The 16,626-nt window shown below is 44.6% G+C and overlaps 1 protein-coding gene across 3 annotated transcripts in view; it reads left to right on the top strand.

Annotated features, from left to right (window-relative positions):
• LOC135200861 (uncharacterized) overlaps nucleotides 1-16,626 on the top strand; it is a 167,942-nt gene that overhangs the window by 21,787 nt on the left and 129,529 nt on the right. For all 3 annotated transcript variants that reach the window (XM_064229569.1, XM_064229568.1, XM_064229567.1), the window contains exons 4-8: nucleotides 2,230-2,341; nucleotides 2,635-2,838; nucleotides 3,606-3,738; nucleotides 13,177-13,280; nucleotides 16,089-16,302. In XM_064229569.1, coding sequence (XP_064085639.1) covers nucleotides 2,230-2,341; nucleotides 2,635-2,838; nucleotides 3,606-3,738; nucleotides 13,177-13,280; nucleotides 16,089-16,302 — 767 coding nt within the window. The remainder of the gene's footprint in view (nucleotides 1-2,229; nucleotides 2,342-2,634; nucleotides 2,839-3,605; nucleotides 3,739-13,176; nucleotides 13,281-16,088; nucleotides 16,303-16,626) is intronic.

Genomic DNA, 16,626 nt, shown 5'->3' with positions numbered 1-16,626 from the left:
TTTCGATTCTGTCCCCTTCCCACCTCCAATGGTGGGATTCAGCTATATATATATCTGGCAGGTAAGTGTCATGAACAAAATGATATTGTCATGATACAATAAAGTTTGTTCATACTTACCTGACAGATATATATAATCAAGTACCCACCCACCTCCCCTCAGGGGATAGTGGTAAAGAAAATCTGAATAGAAAATGGGAATGGTTCCTGGTATCCGCCTCCCAGCGGCGGGAATGGGTACTAACCACCTAGCCGACCACTGCGTTTGCTGGGAGTTTCGAAATTCTGTCGGTCGTCAGAGAATACAGCTATATATATATCTGTCAGGTAAGTATGAACAAACTTTATTGTATCATGACAATATCATGTTAAGACCTCAGGTTTGTTAGTTATGAAAAATACAAATTAGCTACAAATTTGTCATTTTTATGTGATTTTGAAGCTTAAATGGGTAGTGATGTAGTGCCATAGGAGAAATTGAGCAGATTTATGCCTGTTAACATGCTTATCAAACCTTGTAAATTGCTGGATATGATTAAATGTTGTAAAATCCTGAAGATGGATAATGTATGGTTAGGACACTTGTCAATCTGAGTTGAATGGCACACTATTCCTTTTAAAAGAACAGAATTTCATGGTACAAGACCTGTTGTTCATAGGTTTATAGTAAGAAGATGTTCTTTCATCATTTTTACCTAATATGTCATAAAGATGAAAATTTCAGGCCTGACTTATCTCTGTAGAGGCCATTCAAAAGTGTACTAAAGATATGTTCGTGCAGGTAATAAATTTTTTATGTCATAAATTATATGAGGCTAGTGCATGTATTTGAATATATTGGCTCCCCACTTATATATATAAGTATTAAAGGAAATGGTGCTGATAAATCATTCAAAGCAGTAACTATGTAACTAGATTGAATATATACCTGGTCCTATCAGTGGTTATTGAACATCAGACTTGCTTTCTGGTGATAGAAGTTCAATCTCAACGTTGTTCAAAAGTCACGTAAAGCCGTTGGTCCCATTGCTGAATAACCGCTGGTTCCATGCAACGTAAAAACACCAGACAAACAAACAGAAACTTGCCTTTAATAGAGGCAGACACTTCATGAAATTAATTAAATCGAGAATGGTTCGTCTGATACCAAACAAAAGGAAATTTAAAGCTAAAGAATTTTGGTGTTCATTATTTAAGTATTATTATTCCATCTATGAATTAGTGACACACATTTAACTTGTGAGTATTTGAAGAATCGCACTCATGACCCGTGAGTGTTTGAAGAATCGCACACATGGCCCAAACGTAGAAGCCAGAGTTAGAGAATGCAGAACAGCAGTTACAGTTGATAAACATTTTCTATGTATACCGATCGCACACCTCCATCAACTCTGCCCACGTATCTGGAACAAAAACAAGATGGCAGTGCAAACGACTTACTACACAATGAGTACCCTGACGTCAAAAGCGCCGAAGAAAATATCCGGGTGTTTATCTGCTTCTTATGATATCCAGGAAATCTCGAAGCATGAGAAGGCTCCATGTTTACAAAAATGCCCGGGAATTCTAAGCAACAAATTCAAAACAACAGGGGGCAAACTAAACCAGCTTTAAAAGGAGGGAAGCAAAGCACATCCTCTCTTAAAGGCGGTAAGAAAATAACTAACAGGGTCACGAGTTAAAGAGGGGTATGTGGGTGGCTCCACATGACTCGTAACCAAGCACAGATGCCAATAGTCCCTTGCATACACAATTATTTTAAACTTTACCGGTTTCCAGCTGGCGTTAAGTATTTATCCTAATGTTAAGACCTCAGGTTTGTTAGTTATGAAAAATACAAATTGGTTAAAAATTTGTCATTTTTCAATCAACAGTGAATATCAAATTTAAAAGATAAAAATTGAAGGGAAATTTGGTCACTATGTCAATATTGGGAAATTTGGTCACTGTCAGAATTTAAAATTTATATTTTTGTAATTCAGCATATAAGATTGATATATGTATTTTCTAGCCAAGTGAGAGCCAATAATGTTACATTAACTGGTCATGTTACATTATTTATTAATGATAATAGTGTGAATTAAATAGTCTTTCTATACATATGTTTCAAGTTTCTACATATGAAACTTGTTTTCGTTTCATTTTTTCTTGCTCATATTGTGAAGCAAGTATGATCTGCTTATATATATGTAATGAGTGTATAAAAATGTCAAAACTTCGGTTTCCTCAGGCTCAGCACTGGTTTGACGGAGGCTGAAGTCCTGAAGATTTTCTGTGATGTATGTGATGCAGTAACAAGACTGCACCACATGAACCCACCTATTATTCATCGAGATTTAAAGGTAGAGTAAGGAAAGTTTTTGTAGGGTTGGTGACAGACATGATTTTCCCAGGTTCATCTTGATTTTATCATATTTTCCATGTTAGCATGGTAATGTTAGATAACAGCTTTAATGCAATAGAAAGTTATTTGCATAATGTCCATAGAGTATATATGGTGTTGTATTTTGAAATAAGAATGATTGGATTAACCCAACTGAAGTAGTCTTTATAAATTTTAAAAAGTGATATATTTTCCATACATACTATAAATTGAAGTAATATAGATATTCTTATATAATCATGAAATTTCCAGGTTGAAAATATTCTAATAAGCTCAGAAGGTAGCTATGTCCTATGTGATTTTGGCTCGGCAACTTCAAAAATTTTGTGTGGCACAACTGATGGAGTTTCGAAAGTTGAAGAGGAAATTCAGCGTTATACCACACTAGCATATCGTGCACCAGAAATGGTGGACTTGTATTTAGGTAGACCAATTACTTCAAAATCTGACATATGGGTAAGTTCTTATGTCATGGCCTTTTGTCTTGTGTGTTTTTCACTGCCTTATTCTTCATGTTCAGGAGTTAACTTTTGTTTTGAAAATAGTTGTCAATTATTAACAGTCATAAATCTTGGACGGTAAAGGTGGCAAATCCCTATCAACTTTTGGACTGGGGTAGACACCATGGGTTTACCCCTCCCCCTTCCCCCCCATTAAATTAGTGAGATGTGCATTTTATTTTATTTTCATGGGACAGTTATTAATTTTTCTCTTGTTCTTTTTCCCTTCATGTGTGCACATGATTAAAATGAGGCCTTTTGAACAATTAATAAAAAAGTTAGATAAGTCAATAAGTATTTGACGAAATACCATCTCATTTTGCCACAAACAGGCTCTAAAGTGAATCATATTTTGAAAACTCCAATTAAGCAGTGTCACTAGCTCACCATAGATAGCAACCCTAATATTGTTATTGTTTATTAACTTTTTTTTATTCTTGTAAATTATTGCTGGTTAATCTTACAGTTGGAGATAAAACAATAAGTCAATTAAGGAGGTGCATGTCAATGAACATAATAAGATATTAATTCTTGTAAGATTGTATAGGATTCCTAAATTAGTATGGGGCAAGACAGAATAGATAGGTTGAATCTAGCTAATATTTAACAATTGGTTGTGTACTCTATCATGCACATTGATGTTAAACCAAGTCATTTGAAAAGGTTGAATTCAGGAATGAATTTTTAATTGCAGTATTTTTAATAACTTTTTTTTATTTTCAGGCCTTAGGGTGCTTTTTATACAAGCTTTGTTTCTTCACACTTCCTTTTGGAGAAAGCCCTCTCGCAATAACTTCAGGGAATTTCTCGATTCCTGACAACGCTAGATTTTCCAAGCATCTTCAGTCTCTTATACGTATGTTTGGCAGAACTGTTGTTTTTATTTTAAAGATTCTATATTTATAGTTCATTGGATTTTTTAGGATTTGAAAATATATGTCATTGTTTGTCAAGGGGTTTGGAGGGTTAGACCTGCTGGCTTCTAATATAATAAATGAGGCGCCAAGCAGAGCAAGGGCACAAGCACCCTTTTTTTTACAAACAGAGAAAAATGTATTTAAAGTTTTCTGAAACTAACCATACAATTTTAATCTAGCCTTCACCATTTTAAAGGAAATTTATCTGTGTACCATATATCCAAAAATTTTGCCAAAATTTTTCTATATAAGTTATATACTTAAAGCTATAGTATAAAATGGTAAGTTGTTCCGACACGGCATACAAACCTTCGTCCTTTTACAATAGGAAGGTACTAGCGGCAGCTGGATAGGTCGTAAGCTTTCGAACAAGGGGTTCGGTAGTTAACTGCTTGTCCGGACAGGCGCCGCGCTGCGACTGGGAGGTAAACAAATCACTTTTGCTTTTCGGCCTCACAGTGGATGGACGTGTGTGTTCGACGCTCTCTGCCCGCTGCTCGTCGTTTGCTTTCTGAGTATTTGGTTGTAATTGTGTATTAAAGAGTTATTGGTAGTACAATCTTCTCTCTTTGCATATTAATTACTGCTTTCAATTATTGAATTATGATGGAATCTCCTAGCCTCGCTACCCCAAGGAGACTTTGCCCGGGTATCGAAGGGCGTAAATGCGGGAAGTTCGATAGTTCCCGGAGATTGACCCTCATATTTTGTGTCTCGGTGTCGGGGGGCGCGAATGCACCCGGGCCGAGCCCTGTGATGTATGAATGACTGGTCGGAGGCGCAGTGGACTTTGTATGGAGGGCAGGAAGAGCGAAGGCCTGCAAAGGAGTCGTCGGGAAGCTCTCCCGCGCTCTTTGGTGACGGACACTTCGTCTTCTTTCCTGCCGCCCGCTCAACTTCCACGTCCTCGCGCCTTCCCCTTCGGGGGTGGGGTGTCTAGGTCCTTCTCCTCTCCTGACGTGTCGAGTGTGAGGAGGGCGCTAGATACCCTGACGTAGAGGTTTGTACTCTGGGTCCTCTATCCGTTCGTCTTCGCGCGAGCGGGTAGAGGATCCTTCTAATCACCCGACTTTTGCCTCCTCAGGTGCGGTTGCCGCGAAGGATGACCTCGGACAGGTGTGGGCATCGTTGGGGCTGCAGGGCGTGCCAGTGTCCAGGGGCTGCTCTATCATCTCGCTGGCTCCGTGGCGGTCACCCATGCAACGGTCACGACCTCCACCACGACCCTTACAACACCCGGCTACGCTACACCTCCTCACCTGGTGTACACCCCAGCACGCGGTCTCTGTGACACCCACAACTCGGTGCAGGGGCCAGTCGCCGTAACTCGGGGTAGTGTGATGCCGCCACATGGGTTTGCCGTGCTGCCGCGACCGGACTTCATGTGCCCGAAGAGCTCGCCCCTGGACCTCCCACCGGTACCGAGGACGTCTGTGCCGCTGGTTCGACCATCTGGACCTCCCACACAGTCTGCCGTACCTGCCGTGACCACCGCTGCTGTTCCTGTACCTGCTCCTGCTGTCTCGTCTGCCGTTCCTGTGATGCTCGCACCTGCTGATGTTGTTCCTGTTCCTGGCGCCGCTGCTCCCGATGCTGGTCTGTTCGGACAGGTACGTCCGGGCCCTGTTGCTTCGGCAACAGCAGCCCCGGCTCCGTCCTGGATGACAGATCTGACGTCGGTCCTGAGGAGGTTGACGAAGAAGAAGAAGAAGAGGAGGAAGGTGTCGTCGTCGTCTTCATCGTCTTCTCGTCGTCGTCGTCGTCTGCCGCCTCTTCCCCTTCTTCTTCTAAAGGCTCCCCCGCCTAAGAAGAAGAAGGTCGCCTCCCCCCCCCCCTAATAAGTCTCCTTCGGGAACTTCTAAGGGCCCGTCTCGCTCTGGTGAGACGGGGGGGTTCTTCCGCTGGTCGCCCTGCTCCTTCGGGAGCAGGAAACCCGTCTCTTTCTCCCGCAAGGAAGAAGACTACGGGGACCAGAGGTGTGCCGGCTAACACCGGCACTTCCTCACCTGCTGTCAGTGGTTCGGCACAGCAGCAGGATCCGGCTCGGCCGCTCGTTCGCGAGAGGTACCGAGTGTACGGTCGCCTACCAGCGACCGTGCAGCCAGGAACCAGAACCTCTGAGTCCGCTCAGCGTCAGGTTCACGGCACGGAGCGGAAGACTGGTGACAGCCGCTCACGCGACTATCACCCAGGACCAGCTCTCGTTCTCACGGCGAGCAGCTGGCTACCCGGGCGGACGTTGACGGTCCATGACCGGCCACGGGCTGAGGCTAAGGGAAGAAGGTCCCCCCTGTTCGCCGGCAACCAGCCACGGCTACTGGGTACCAGCGAACTGACGCACCGTGAGGGATACCCCACCCGATCTCACCGTGACAGTGGAGCTCGCACGGTCGCCTGACCGTCGCTCTCGCAGAGAGCGATCGGGTACGGCGACCAGCACCAGCTCCATCTGACAACACGAAGGGACCGGGGGGCCGATGTTTTTCTCGGTCCAGCCGTTCTCCACAGCGAGACGGCTCGACTAGGTCTTGCAGCTCGATCGCCACCGCGGTTGGCGATCGCCTGCAGTCCTCCAAGCCCGCTGGTTCTGGCCAGCGAGCGAGGGGGAGGGAGCGTCAGGTCTGCCTCTCCCATACCTTCACCTCCTCGGGTTACACCGGGAGGGGCGAGGGTATTGAGGAGTGGATCGTTGAGGATGTGCGCCCCTCAGGATCCCGCCACGTCGTCGTACGTACCAGGCTCGGTTCTCGGACCAGCCAGGTCGTACGCACAGGTGGTTGGAGGAGACCGAGAGGGGGCTGTCGCTGCTCCTCTCCTTGAGGGAGGAGGGTCTCGGGAGGTGCTCCTGTTTGAGGGACTGGACGGTCCGACTCCACAGGATGCAGTCACTCCCGAGATCCAGAGGAACTTTTGCCGAGGTTATTGCGCTGATTCGTCAGCACAACGACCTCGGGGAGGATCGCCGCTCCCACCATCCGAGCCCACGTCCCGGCTCGAGTCGTTCTGGGGGCAACCCGAAGAGGGAACCCAGACCGACGGTGGGTTTGCCGCGTTGCGGAGCTTGCGGACTCGGTGCTGGCACCAGGTTGAATCGCTTGTCTCGGACAAGACGGTTCACTCAAGTCTGGCAGGTCGAGCAAGCTGCTTCCACCTCCTCCTGCTACGACAGCGGCGGTTTTACGTGCCATCTGAAGACCCGATGCCGCCCAACAGGTGAACACCCGGAGTTACTAGGCTGCTCCGGGTGTGTCTCTGCAACAGCTCCTGTCCGAGAACCTGTGGGTTCTCGCAGCAAGAGGCACTCGGTCCTGGAATCTACCGCCATGGCAGCTTTCCATGGCCGTCTCCTGGCTAGATCTGTGGTCCCGTCACAGTATCTAAGGTCGCAGCCAACTCCGGGGAATTTCTCCCGAAGATGACTCGGTGCCTTCAGGAGACTTTGCCAGTCTGGGGAGGAAGAGCCATCTCCTTCCTTTGCCCCACGCCAGACGGATGAACCTGTTGGGCCAACCGTGGTTTCGGCCGACGAAGTGGGACGCTGTCCTTACTCTGGGTTTCCAGGGCGGCCTGGGCGTGAGGCGGCGTTGGGGGCTTTTTTTTTTTTTTTTTTTTTTTTCTTCGAAACGGACCTCTACGGAGTTCCACGTCTCTCTTCCCAGGAGAGATGGTGGACGCTGCGGTGGACAGACGGCGCACTGATGACAGTGACCGTCTGGTTCACCAGGCAGTCTCGAAGGCTTCTGGGCAGCCTCGGACTGCGGCCAAGTCTAAGAACTCGGCTAGCGCTTCTCGGCTGCTAAGACGGTTGCTGCGTCGAAGCCCCGAGGAATGACTCTGTCTTCTTCGACTTCTACAACAAGGGGAGCCGTAACCAGCCCTCCTCCCAGCCCTCCTCTTCCCGTGGAGGCTCTGGGTAAGAAGTCGAAGAAAGAAAAGGGGGGAAACGCTAGGGAGGGGCGGCGTTCCCCCTCACCTGCTGCCGGAAGTGTGGGGTGCCTGGCCAGCCATTGGGCAACTTGGCAGCGCTACGGCGCCGAGACCTGGATTGTAGATGTCCTTCGGGAGGGATATCTATTACCCTTCGAATCTCGCCGACCCCTCACCTCCAACCCGGTCCAACAGCAGTCGTACGTTCCAGGGTCATCGAAGGACGTAGCCACTGAAGACAGGAGATCAAGACCATGCTGAGCAAGAGAGCTGTAGAGATCGATCACGGATCAGTTCACCGGGCTTTTACAGTCGACTCTTCCTGGTGGAAAAGTCTACGGGAGGCTGGTCGCCCGGTGATAGATCTCTCTCCCTGAACCGGTTTTGGTTCGCCAGACCCGGTTTCACGAGGAGGACGGCACGCTCCAGTGCTCGACTTCCATCAGGGAGAACGATTTCATGCTTTCAGTGGACTTGAAGGATGCGTATTTCCAAATACCCATTCATCAGTCCTCCCAGAAAGTACCTCCGCTTCATCCTAGACGGGACGGTGTACCAGTTCAGGGCACTGTGCTTCGGTCTCTCAACCGCCCCACAGGTGTTCACGCGAGTGTTCACTCTGGGTGTCTGCTGGGCCATTTCGCACGGGATACGTCTGATGAGGGTATCTCGACGATTGGTTAGTCCTGGCGAGCTCCCGCTCGCAGTTGCTACAGGACAGGGATCGACTGCTCGAGTTCTGTCGCGATCTGGGGATCGTGTGAACTTCGAGAAGTCCGATCTCGAGCCCAAGCAGAGGATGAAGTACCTGGGTATGCTGATCGACACGGTAGCAGGGCGAGTCTTCCCCGCAGACTCGCGGATCAGCAGATTCAGGAGGCAGCCAACCAGTTCCTGTCTCGGCAGGAACAGGTAGCTCAGCGATGGCAAGTCGTGATCGGGACACCTGTCGTCACTCGAGAAGTTAGTCCCCTCACGGCGTCTTCACCTGCGGTCTCTTCAGTGGAGACTAAAGGAGAGTTGGTCGCAGGGCGACGGATCCCCCAAGCTTTCCATGTCACTGACACAGGTGAGGCAGGACCTAGCCTGGTGGCTGGACGACAGGAACCTCTTAAGAGGATGCCTCTGCGCACTCCCCCCCCGGACATGCAGCTGTTCTCAGACGCATCGACCGAGGGATGGGGCGCACACTGGAGGAGTTGCTGACCTCAGGAGTGTGGGACGAGAACGACAAGCACCTTCACATCAATGTTCTGGAACTCAAGGCAGCGTTCCTCGCTCTCCCAGAGTTTCAGGACCGACTGATAGGACCCTCAGTGGTGTTGATGTGCGGACAAACACCACGGTGGTGGCTTACGTCAACAAACAGGGGGGCCTAGTGTCTCTCCCGTTGTACCAGTTTGACTCGGCAGGTGCACGAGTGGGCTCAGGCACACTCAATAGAGCTGTCGGCACGCTACATTCCAGGGAAGAGGAATGTAGTAGCAGACACGCTCAGCCGTCGGGATCAGGTGATAGGGACCGAATGGTCTCTACACCAGGACGTGGCGGAAAGGCTCTTCGACCTGTGGGGGCGACCAGTCGTGGATCTGTTCGCCACCCGGCACAACAGGAAGCTCCAGGTGTTCTTCTCGGGCCGTGCCGGACCCATGGGCAGCTGCAGAGGACGCTCTTCAACACCCGTGGGACAACCTCTTCGCCTATGCCTTTCCCCCGTTCAGCCTGATTCGCAAGGTGATCAGTCGAGCGCTGGTCACCCCGAATCTCAGGCATGATCCTGGTGGCTCCCAAATGGCCACAGGCCATTTGGTATCCGGACCTGCTGGCTCTTCTCGCAGGAGAACCGAGAGAGATTCCCCCTTGGCACAACCTTCTCGCCCAGCCACACGTCGAGCGGTACCACCGAGCAGTCCAGTCCCTACGTCTTCACGGCTGGCTGTTATCCACCATCTCTTGCGAACGAGAGGCTTTTCTCGTAGCGCAGCAACAGAGATGGCTGGAAACGTCCGTCAGTCCTCTGCAGCTGTGTACCAGGGGAAGTGGGCCGTCTTCTGTGGTTGGTGTCGTAGACGGGGTCTATCTCCTCTCAGAGCCACTCTTCAGCAGGTAGCGGATTTCCTCGTTTTTCTTCGCCGAGAGAAGCTCCTCTCAGTCCCCACAGTCAAAGGATACAGAGCCGCCTTGGCGCTCGTCCTGAAACTGAGGGGGTTGGACATCTCGAACTCGTTCGAGATCCTCCTTGCTTATGAGGAGCTTCGAAAGGTCTTGCCCACCCAGGGAACTCAGCCCCCTGCGTGGGACGTGACTCTCGTCCTTAGGACGTCTGACTTGAACACCGTTCGAGCCACTCCGAGAGTCGTCAGACAGGGATCTGACCCTCAAGACCCTCTTCTTGCTGGCCCTGGCATCGGCGAAGAGAATAGGGGAACTTCATGGTCTTTCCTATGATGTACGACACTCCAGGGGATGGGGATCCGTGAGCTCGATTTCGTCCCGAACTTCGTTGCGAAGACTCAGAAACCGTCGGTCCCTGAGACAGGTTCGAGTCATTCACGATTCCCTCCCTATTGGACTCAACCGATAATGATGCGGATGAGATGCTGCTTTGTCCTGTGAGGGCGCTACGGCGCTATCTGAAGAGAACTCGACACCTCAGGCCTGAGTGTCGACGCCTCTTCGTTAGCACCGGGGTCACCAAGAAAGAAGTATCCAAGAACACTCTTTCATTCTGGCTGCGTGAGGTCATCAGGAGGGCGTATTGAGGCTGATGGTAGTGACGACATCCGTAGTCCCGTCCGAGAGCTCACGAAGTCAGAAGTATTGGCCCCTCGTTGGCGTTTCGTAAGAAACTTCTCCGTGGCGCAGGTCCTGAAGGCAGGGGTCTGGTCTAACCAGACTACCTTTACGCCTCCTTCTACCTTCGGGATATTGCCCACAGGTCCTTGGATACCTTTTCCTTGGGACCCGTGGTGGCTGCTCAACAAGTTGTGTAGCTAACCCAGACCCTCGCAGGCTGAACAGCATCGAGTCCTGGTGTGAACTGTGTGGATGGATGTGTGAGTGAGTGAGTGACTGGCTCTCTCTTCCCATCTTTTTCCTTTCCCCTCTACCTGTGGGCAGAGGGCCATGGTCGTCACTACGCTGGATGAGGACGAGATGCAGGTGAGCTATATGGGGACAGAGCCCCATCCTATCCCTTTCACTAGGGATAGGAGCAGAATATCCACCACTTCCTTCTACAAGGGGGGGAAGTGGATGCCTACAAGAGTCAAACCCATGACTTTATATTTGCTCCTGTACAGGAACAAGTTCTTACATTGCTGGTACGAAGAGATACGCATGCCTCTCTCTTAGTACTCGGTCCAGAGGTCTGACCATTGATCCTGCGGTGCCACACCCCGATCAATCGGACAGAGGCTTGGATCCCTCCCTCGCTCTACGACCAGGGAGGCTTCCAAGGTTGGGCGAAACACCAGTCTGTTCACAAAAGACTCAGATTCCACCCACCAAGAAGTGAGTCCTCCTATTGTAAAAGGGAACCGAAGGTTTGTATGCCGTGTCTGAACAAATGACAATTTGTCCAAAATTTGCATTTTTCCTAACTATACAAACCTGAGGTCCTTTTACACATAGCCCCACCTCATTGCCACCCCTCACTCTGCAGTTTTTGCTTGGGCCAAAGCAAAAGTGATTTGTTTACCTCCCAGTCGCGCGCGCTGCGCGCCTGTCGGACAAGCAGTTAACTACCGAACCCTTGTTCGAAAGCTTACGACCTATCCAGCTGCCGCTAGTACCTTCCTATTGTAAAAGGACCTCAGGTTTATATTAGGAAAAATGCAATTTTTTTTTTTTTTTTTTTTTTTTTTTTGGACAAATTGTCATGTTAAGTAGAGTGTGCTGTCATGTTATTTGGCCTGATTATAATGATTTTTGCTATTAGCATACTTATTCTGGCCATTTATTAATTATTGACGTCACAACATATAAGAATAAATGTTATAAATAGTAAAAAAAAAGTCATGTTCAACAACAAAAAACATAAGCTCAATATGAAAATAAAGGTAAAAACTCATTTAAAGTTTTCAAACATCAATATTGTTTAACTAACCTTATGTTTTTAATCTATTTTTCACAATTTCAAAGGAAATTTATTCCTGTACCATATATCCAAATTTATTATGGCATTATTATATGTTATACTTAAGCTATAGCATAAAATGTAAGGTAAACGTGCAGTGCGCTGGCTTGTTATTTTGCTTGATTATAACGATTTTTGCGGTTTAATTTACTTTCTTTGGCCATATCGCAGTTATTGACATTACAGCACAGTTATCAGAAAAAAGCACAATTTTTTCTGCTTGTCCAACATGATTAGCCTCGATGTCATGGTTAATGCAAATCATTAACTCAGATGATTGTTGCCGTGCCATAACCTCGTCCCACATGTCATGGTTGATTTACATGTTTTTAGATTAAAAACACGAAAGTTGTATGTCCACAGTTTTCTTTTATAATAAGCAACACTAGTGCACTTGTTGCCCACAAGTCCTCTGATCTTTTTCCTAAGAACTTTTGATGGCTGCACAACTTGTGGCTCTCTGACCTCTTTTAGGACAGAACAGCATCTCTCCTAAGGTATACCATGGTGAAAGGTTGAATGAAAAAAGTTGACTGATATTCTTCCTCTCTTTCTAACTATTTCTACCCACAAAATAGTGGTAGTATCAACTGATCAGGCAGATGCAGGTTAGTTACATAAAAGAGCTTCCAGTAACTGATTTTTTGTTAGTCGATAGATGTGACTCCCGTTATCCCTCTTTTAACAATTGGAGAAACAGGTGGTAGAGGTGGCATACAGGGATTATGAGGTACTTTACTACCCTAAAATCTAAGCTATCCTATGTTTGTAGAACAAGGTTACAAACAAGCCTAACTGACACAGGGCCCTGTTATCCTCAGTAGTATCACATAATCCACGATGTGCAGGAGGTTACAGGAGCTATTCTTCCGCCTCTCATGCATATAACAGGAAGCTAAAATTTCCAGGTGAAAGATCAGTAAAGGTCATGATCTCTCAACTATACCTCCCAATCAAGGAGTGTGTTTCCATATGAATGATGAAGGTTCAAATTTTGTAGGAACACATGTTGAATTTTTAAGGTATATAACATTCTTGTGTTCATGGTGGTTGTCTACTACTGTGTAGTTAACTACTGTATTGCCAAGTTTCAAGGGCCACATCAGCTTTAATTAAATGTATCCAAGTTTGTATATGTGGCAAATGCAAATTGCCTTCAAAATGAAATTATTTGGCCAATGGGTTTCTAATGAGTGTTCAACTTTCCTTCGTCCCCTATCTGAACCATTTATCAAAGTTGCAAACAGAAATTTTGAATGCTGTAGTCTTATTTAGGAAAATGTAATGTAATAATGAATTTTTATCCTTTCAGGTTATATGTTGGATCCTGACCCAGACCAACGACCAGACATATATCAAGTGTCCAGTATAGCCTTCAAGTTAGCCGGAAAGGAATGCCCAATTAGAAATGTTAATGTAAGTCAAAATATTCTGTATTATCTTATTAGTAGTTCCTTTTTAATGTCAAAAGTATTCCATTTAACCCTTAAACGCCTATTGGACGTATTAAACGTCAACAAAAATTGTCTGTTGGTTGCTTAATTGACATATGATGCGTCGATGCAAAAAAGTTTTTTTTAAATTCGCGGAAAAATAGTTATAGGCCTACTTGGTGAAAACTTTTTAATCATGCACATTGAGGGATGTTCGGAGTTCACAAATTAGGCTGTTGTTTTGTTTACAAGTGTTACCCAGGCGCGCATGCACAAATTTATTTTTTCTCGCACTAAAAAGCATCTGCGACACATCTTGAAAATTATTTCGTCGCTTTGACATAATTTTTGCACCATTTCATATTAGCCGTTACATAGAGTTTTATTTTTGAAAATGTGTGCAATTTCATGTAGAATACAACAATAAACAACCCATGGTTGTAGCTTTTATCAGTTTTGAAATATTTTCATATAAGTCACAATAAGTGCCAAAATTTCAACCTTTGGTCAACTTTGACTACCGAAATGGTCGAAAAATGCAATTGTAAGCTAAAACTCTTATATTCTAGTAATATTCAATCATTTACCTTCATTTTGCAACAAATTGGAAGTCTCTAGCACAATATTTTGATTTATGGTGAATTTTTGAAAAAATATATTAGCCGTTACATTAAGTTTTATATATGAAAATGTGCGCAATTTCATGTAGGATACAACAAAAATCAACCCATGGTTGTAGCTTTTATCAGTTTTGAAATATTTTCATAATAACCTTCGGTCAACTTTGACTCGACCGAAATGGTCGAAAAACATAATTGTAAGCTAAAACGCTTACATTCTATTAATATTCAATCATTTACCTTTATTTTACAATAAATTGGAATTCTCTAGCACAATATTTCAATTTATGGTGAATTATTGAAAAAACTTTTTCCTTGTGTCCGCGCGGTAACTTCCGAAAAAATCAGAAATTTTTTCGTCCGATTGTCGTAATGTTTGCACCGTTTTATATTAGCCATTACATAAAGTTTTATATATGAAAATGTGCGCAATTTCATGTAGAGTACAAGGTAAAACAACCCATGGTTGTAGCTTTTATCAGTTTTGAAATATTTTCATATAAATCACGATAAGTGCCAAAATTTCAACCTTCGGTCAACTTTGACTCGACCGAAATGGTCGAAAAGCGCAATTGTAAGCTAAAACTCTTATATTCTAGTTATATTCAATCATTTACCTTCATTTTGCAATAAATTGGAAATCTTTAGCACTATATTTCGATTTATGGTGAATTTTTGAAAAATACTTTTTCCTTACGTCCGCGCGGTAACTCTTCCAAAAAAATCAGAAATTGTTTTGTCAGATTGTCGTAATTTTTGCACTGTTTTATATTAGCCATTACATAAAGTTTTATGTATGAAAATGTATACAATTTCATGTAGAATACAACAAAAATAAACCCATGGTTGTAGCTTTTATCAGTTTTGAAATATTTTCATATAAATCATGATAAGTGCCAAAATCTCAACCTTTGGTCAACTTTTGACTCGACCGAAATGGTCGAAAACTGCAATTGTAAGCTACAACACTTACTGTCTAGTAATATTCAATCAATTCCCTTCATTTTGCAAGAACCGTAAGTCCCTAGCACAATATTTTGATTTATGGTGAATTTTTTAAAAATACTTTTTTTTACGTCCTCACGTTATGAATTCATGCATCATATTGTGATAATATTTTCTCCGTGTTGCTTTGATCATTTTACTATTTGTTATATACCAAAATCATCGCAATTTAGTGTGCAATACAACGATAAAATAAGTAACTCATTAGCTTTATCCGTTTTGCTCACAGCGCGATTTGTTTACAAATATATATGAAAAATTTTTTTGCGCTGTCATATATTCCACTATTTATATATGATAATGATATTTGTTTTCATTTCTGATGGTTGCATACCAAACTTCAGGCAATGACAAAAAAAGGAGCCAAAAATGAACTCTTAATCTTGAAAACTAAGCGTGCTGTGATTTTTTTAAGAAACCTTTTTTTCCACTTCGGCGCTCTCTCCCGAACGCCGCTGGCATACAAGAGACACTTTCGGAAATACCCGCTCGGCGTTTAAGGGTTAATTTTTCACTAACACCATCTGTTTTCCTGTGCAACCATTATCAGTTTAAAGTTCCCTTTCCACACTGCAGTTTTCTTGACTGTAAATACTAAAATGAAGTAGCCTGCTTATCAGGTCTCCAAAATATCTGTGATAATTTGCTGACTTTTGATTTTGTTGACCTTAATTATAATTTATATTATCTAAATTTTTACTCCTCAATGACAGTAAATAAATTAAAGGCTTCCTTCCTCCATCATGTATAAAATGTACTAGCCAGACTATGAAATAAGAATAAAAGTATATGTTGAAAGAAGCCAGAATAAAAGTATATAATGAAAGAAGCTATTATAATCATTCTGTTTGTTTATGATTGTGGTTTCCTATGCTGATCTGGAGATGTCACCCTAATTGGAAATTTCTCTCTCGATTATGAATAAGAATTAGTGAATGTTTAATCAGAGATGGGGAAAATTAAACAATTTACAAGGAAATTAAAGTAAGCTCTCATTGTAAATGGGTTATTTTGTGAAGTTGCTGTAGTTTTTCTTGTCATAAATTACTCATCATTAGAGGTGAGTGACTGAATTCACAGCACATTTTGAGTAGTGTGATTATAGAAATGCTAAGACTTCTTAATTTACAGTGATTATTTCAATATTTTAAATTTCCCCCCAACAGAATGTAACTGTTCCATCGCTAGACCAGTTATGTCAGATGGTCAGTGATCGGGAACAGCAGTCCTCAGTAAAGATTAGTAGAGTAGCAACAGGCCCAGTGATAGAAAGTACGTCTGTTGCTCCTCGGCAACGTCCAAAGGCTTCCCAACATCCATCAACAATTTCCACTGCCGGAGGAGGACTTCCTCTTGGTCTCCCACTTCAAAATACACAAGGTAAGTCATTTTATCTGTTAAAATTATATCTTATTGTACTTTGCTTCATCACCAACACCACCTATCCCCTCACTTTGCTTCATCACCAACCACCTCCTGTCCCCTCACTTTGCTTCAACACCAACCACCTCCTATCCCCTCAATCTCACTACCTCACAGCTAGAAGACACAAGCGTGGAAGAATATTGTTTTGTCTTACCTATGGTTGTAGGTAGCAAATACATAGGATCATTCTTCTGTCTGGTGGACAAAAGACTATTAAGTCAGGAGATAATCAGTACAGTGGATGTGGGATAATTGTGGATGATGTTGTGTATGAAAAAC

The sequence above is a fragment of the Macrobrachium nipponense genome, chromosome 27, assembly GCF_015104395.2.
Source record: "Macrobrachium nipponense isolate FS-2020 chromosome 27, ASM1510439v2, whole genome shotgun sequence".
Taxonomy (NCBI): domain Eukaryota; kingdom Metazoa; phylum Arthropoda; class Malacostraca; order Decapoda; family Palaemonidae; genus Macrobrachium; species Macrobrachium nipponense.
The sequence above is the reverse complement of the archived record's forward strand: the minus strand, read 5'-3'. Positions and strand labels throughout refer to the sequence as shown.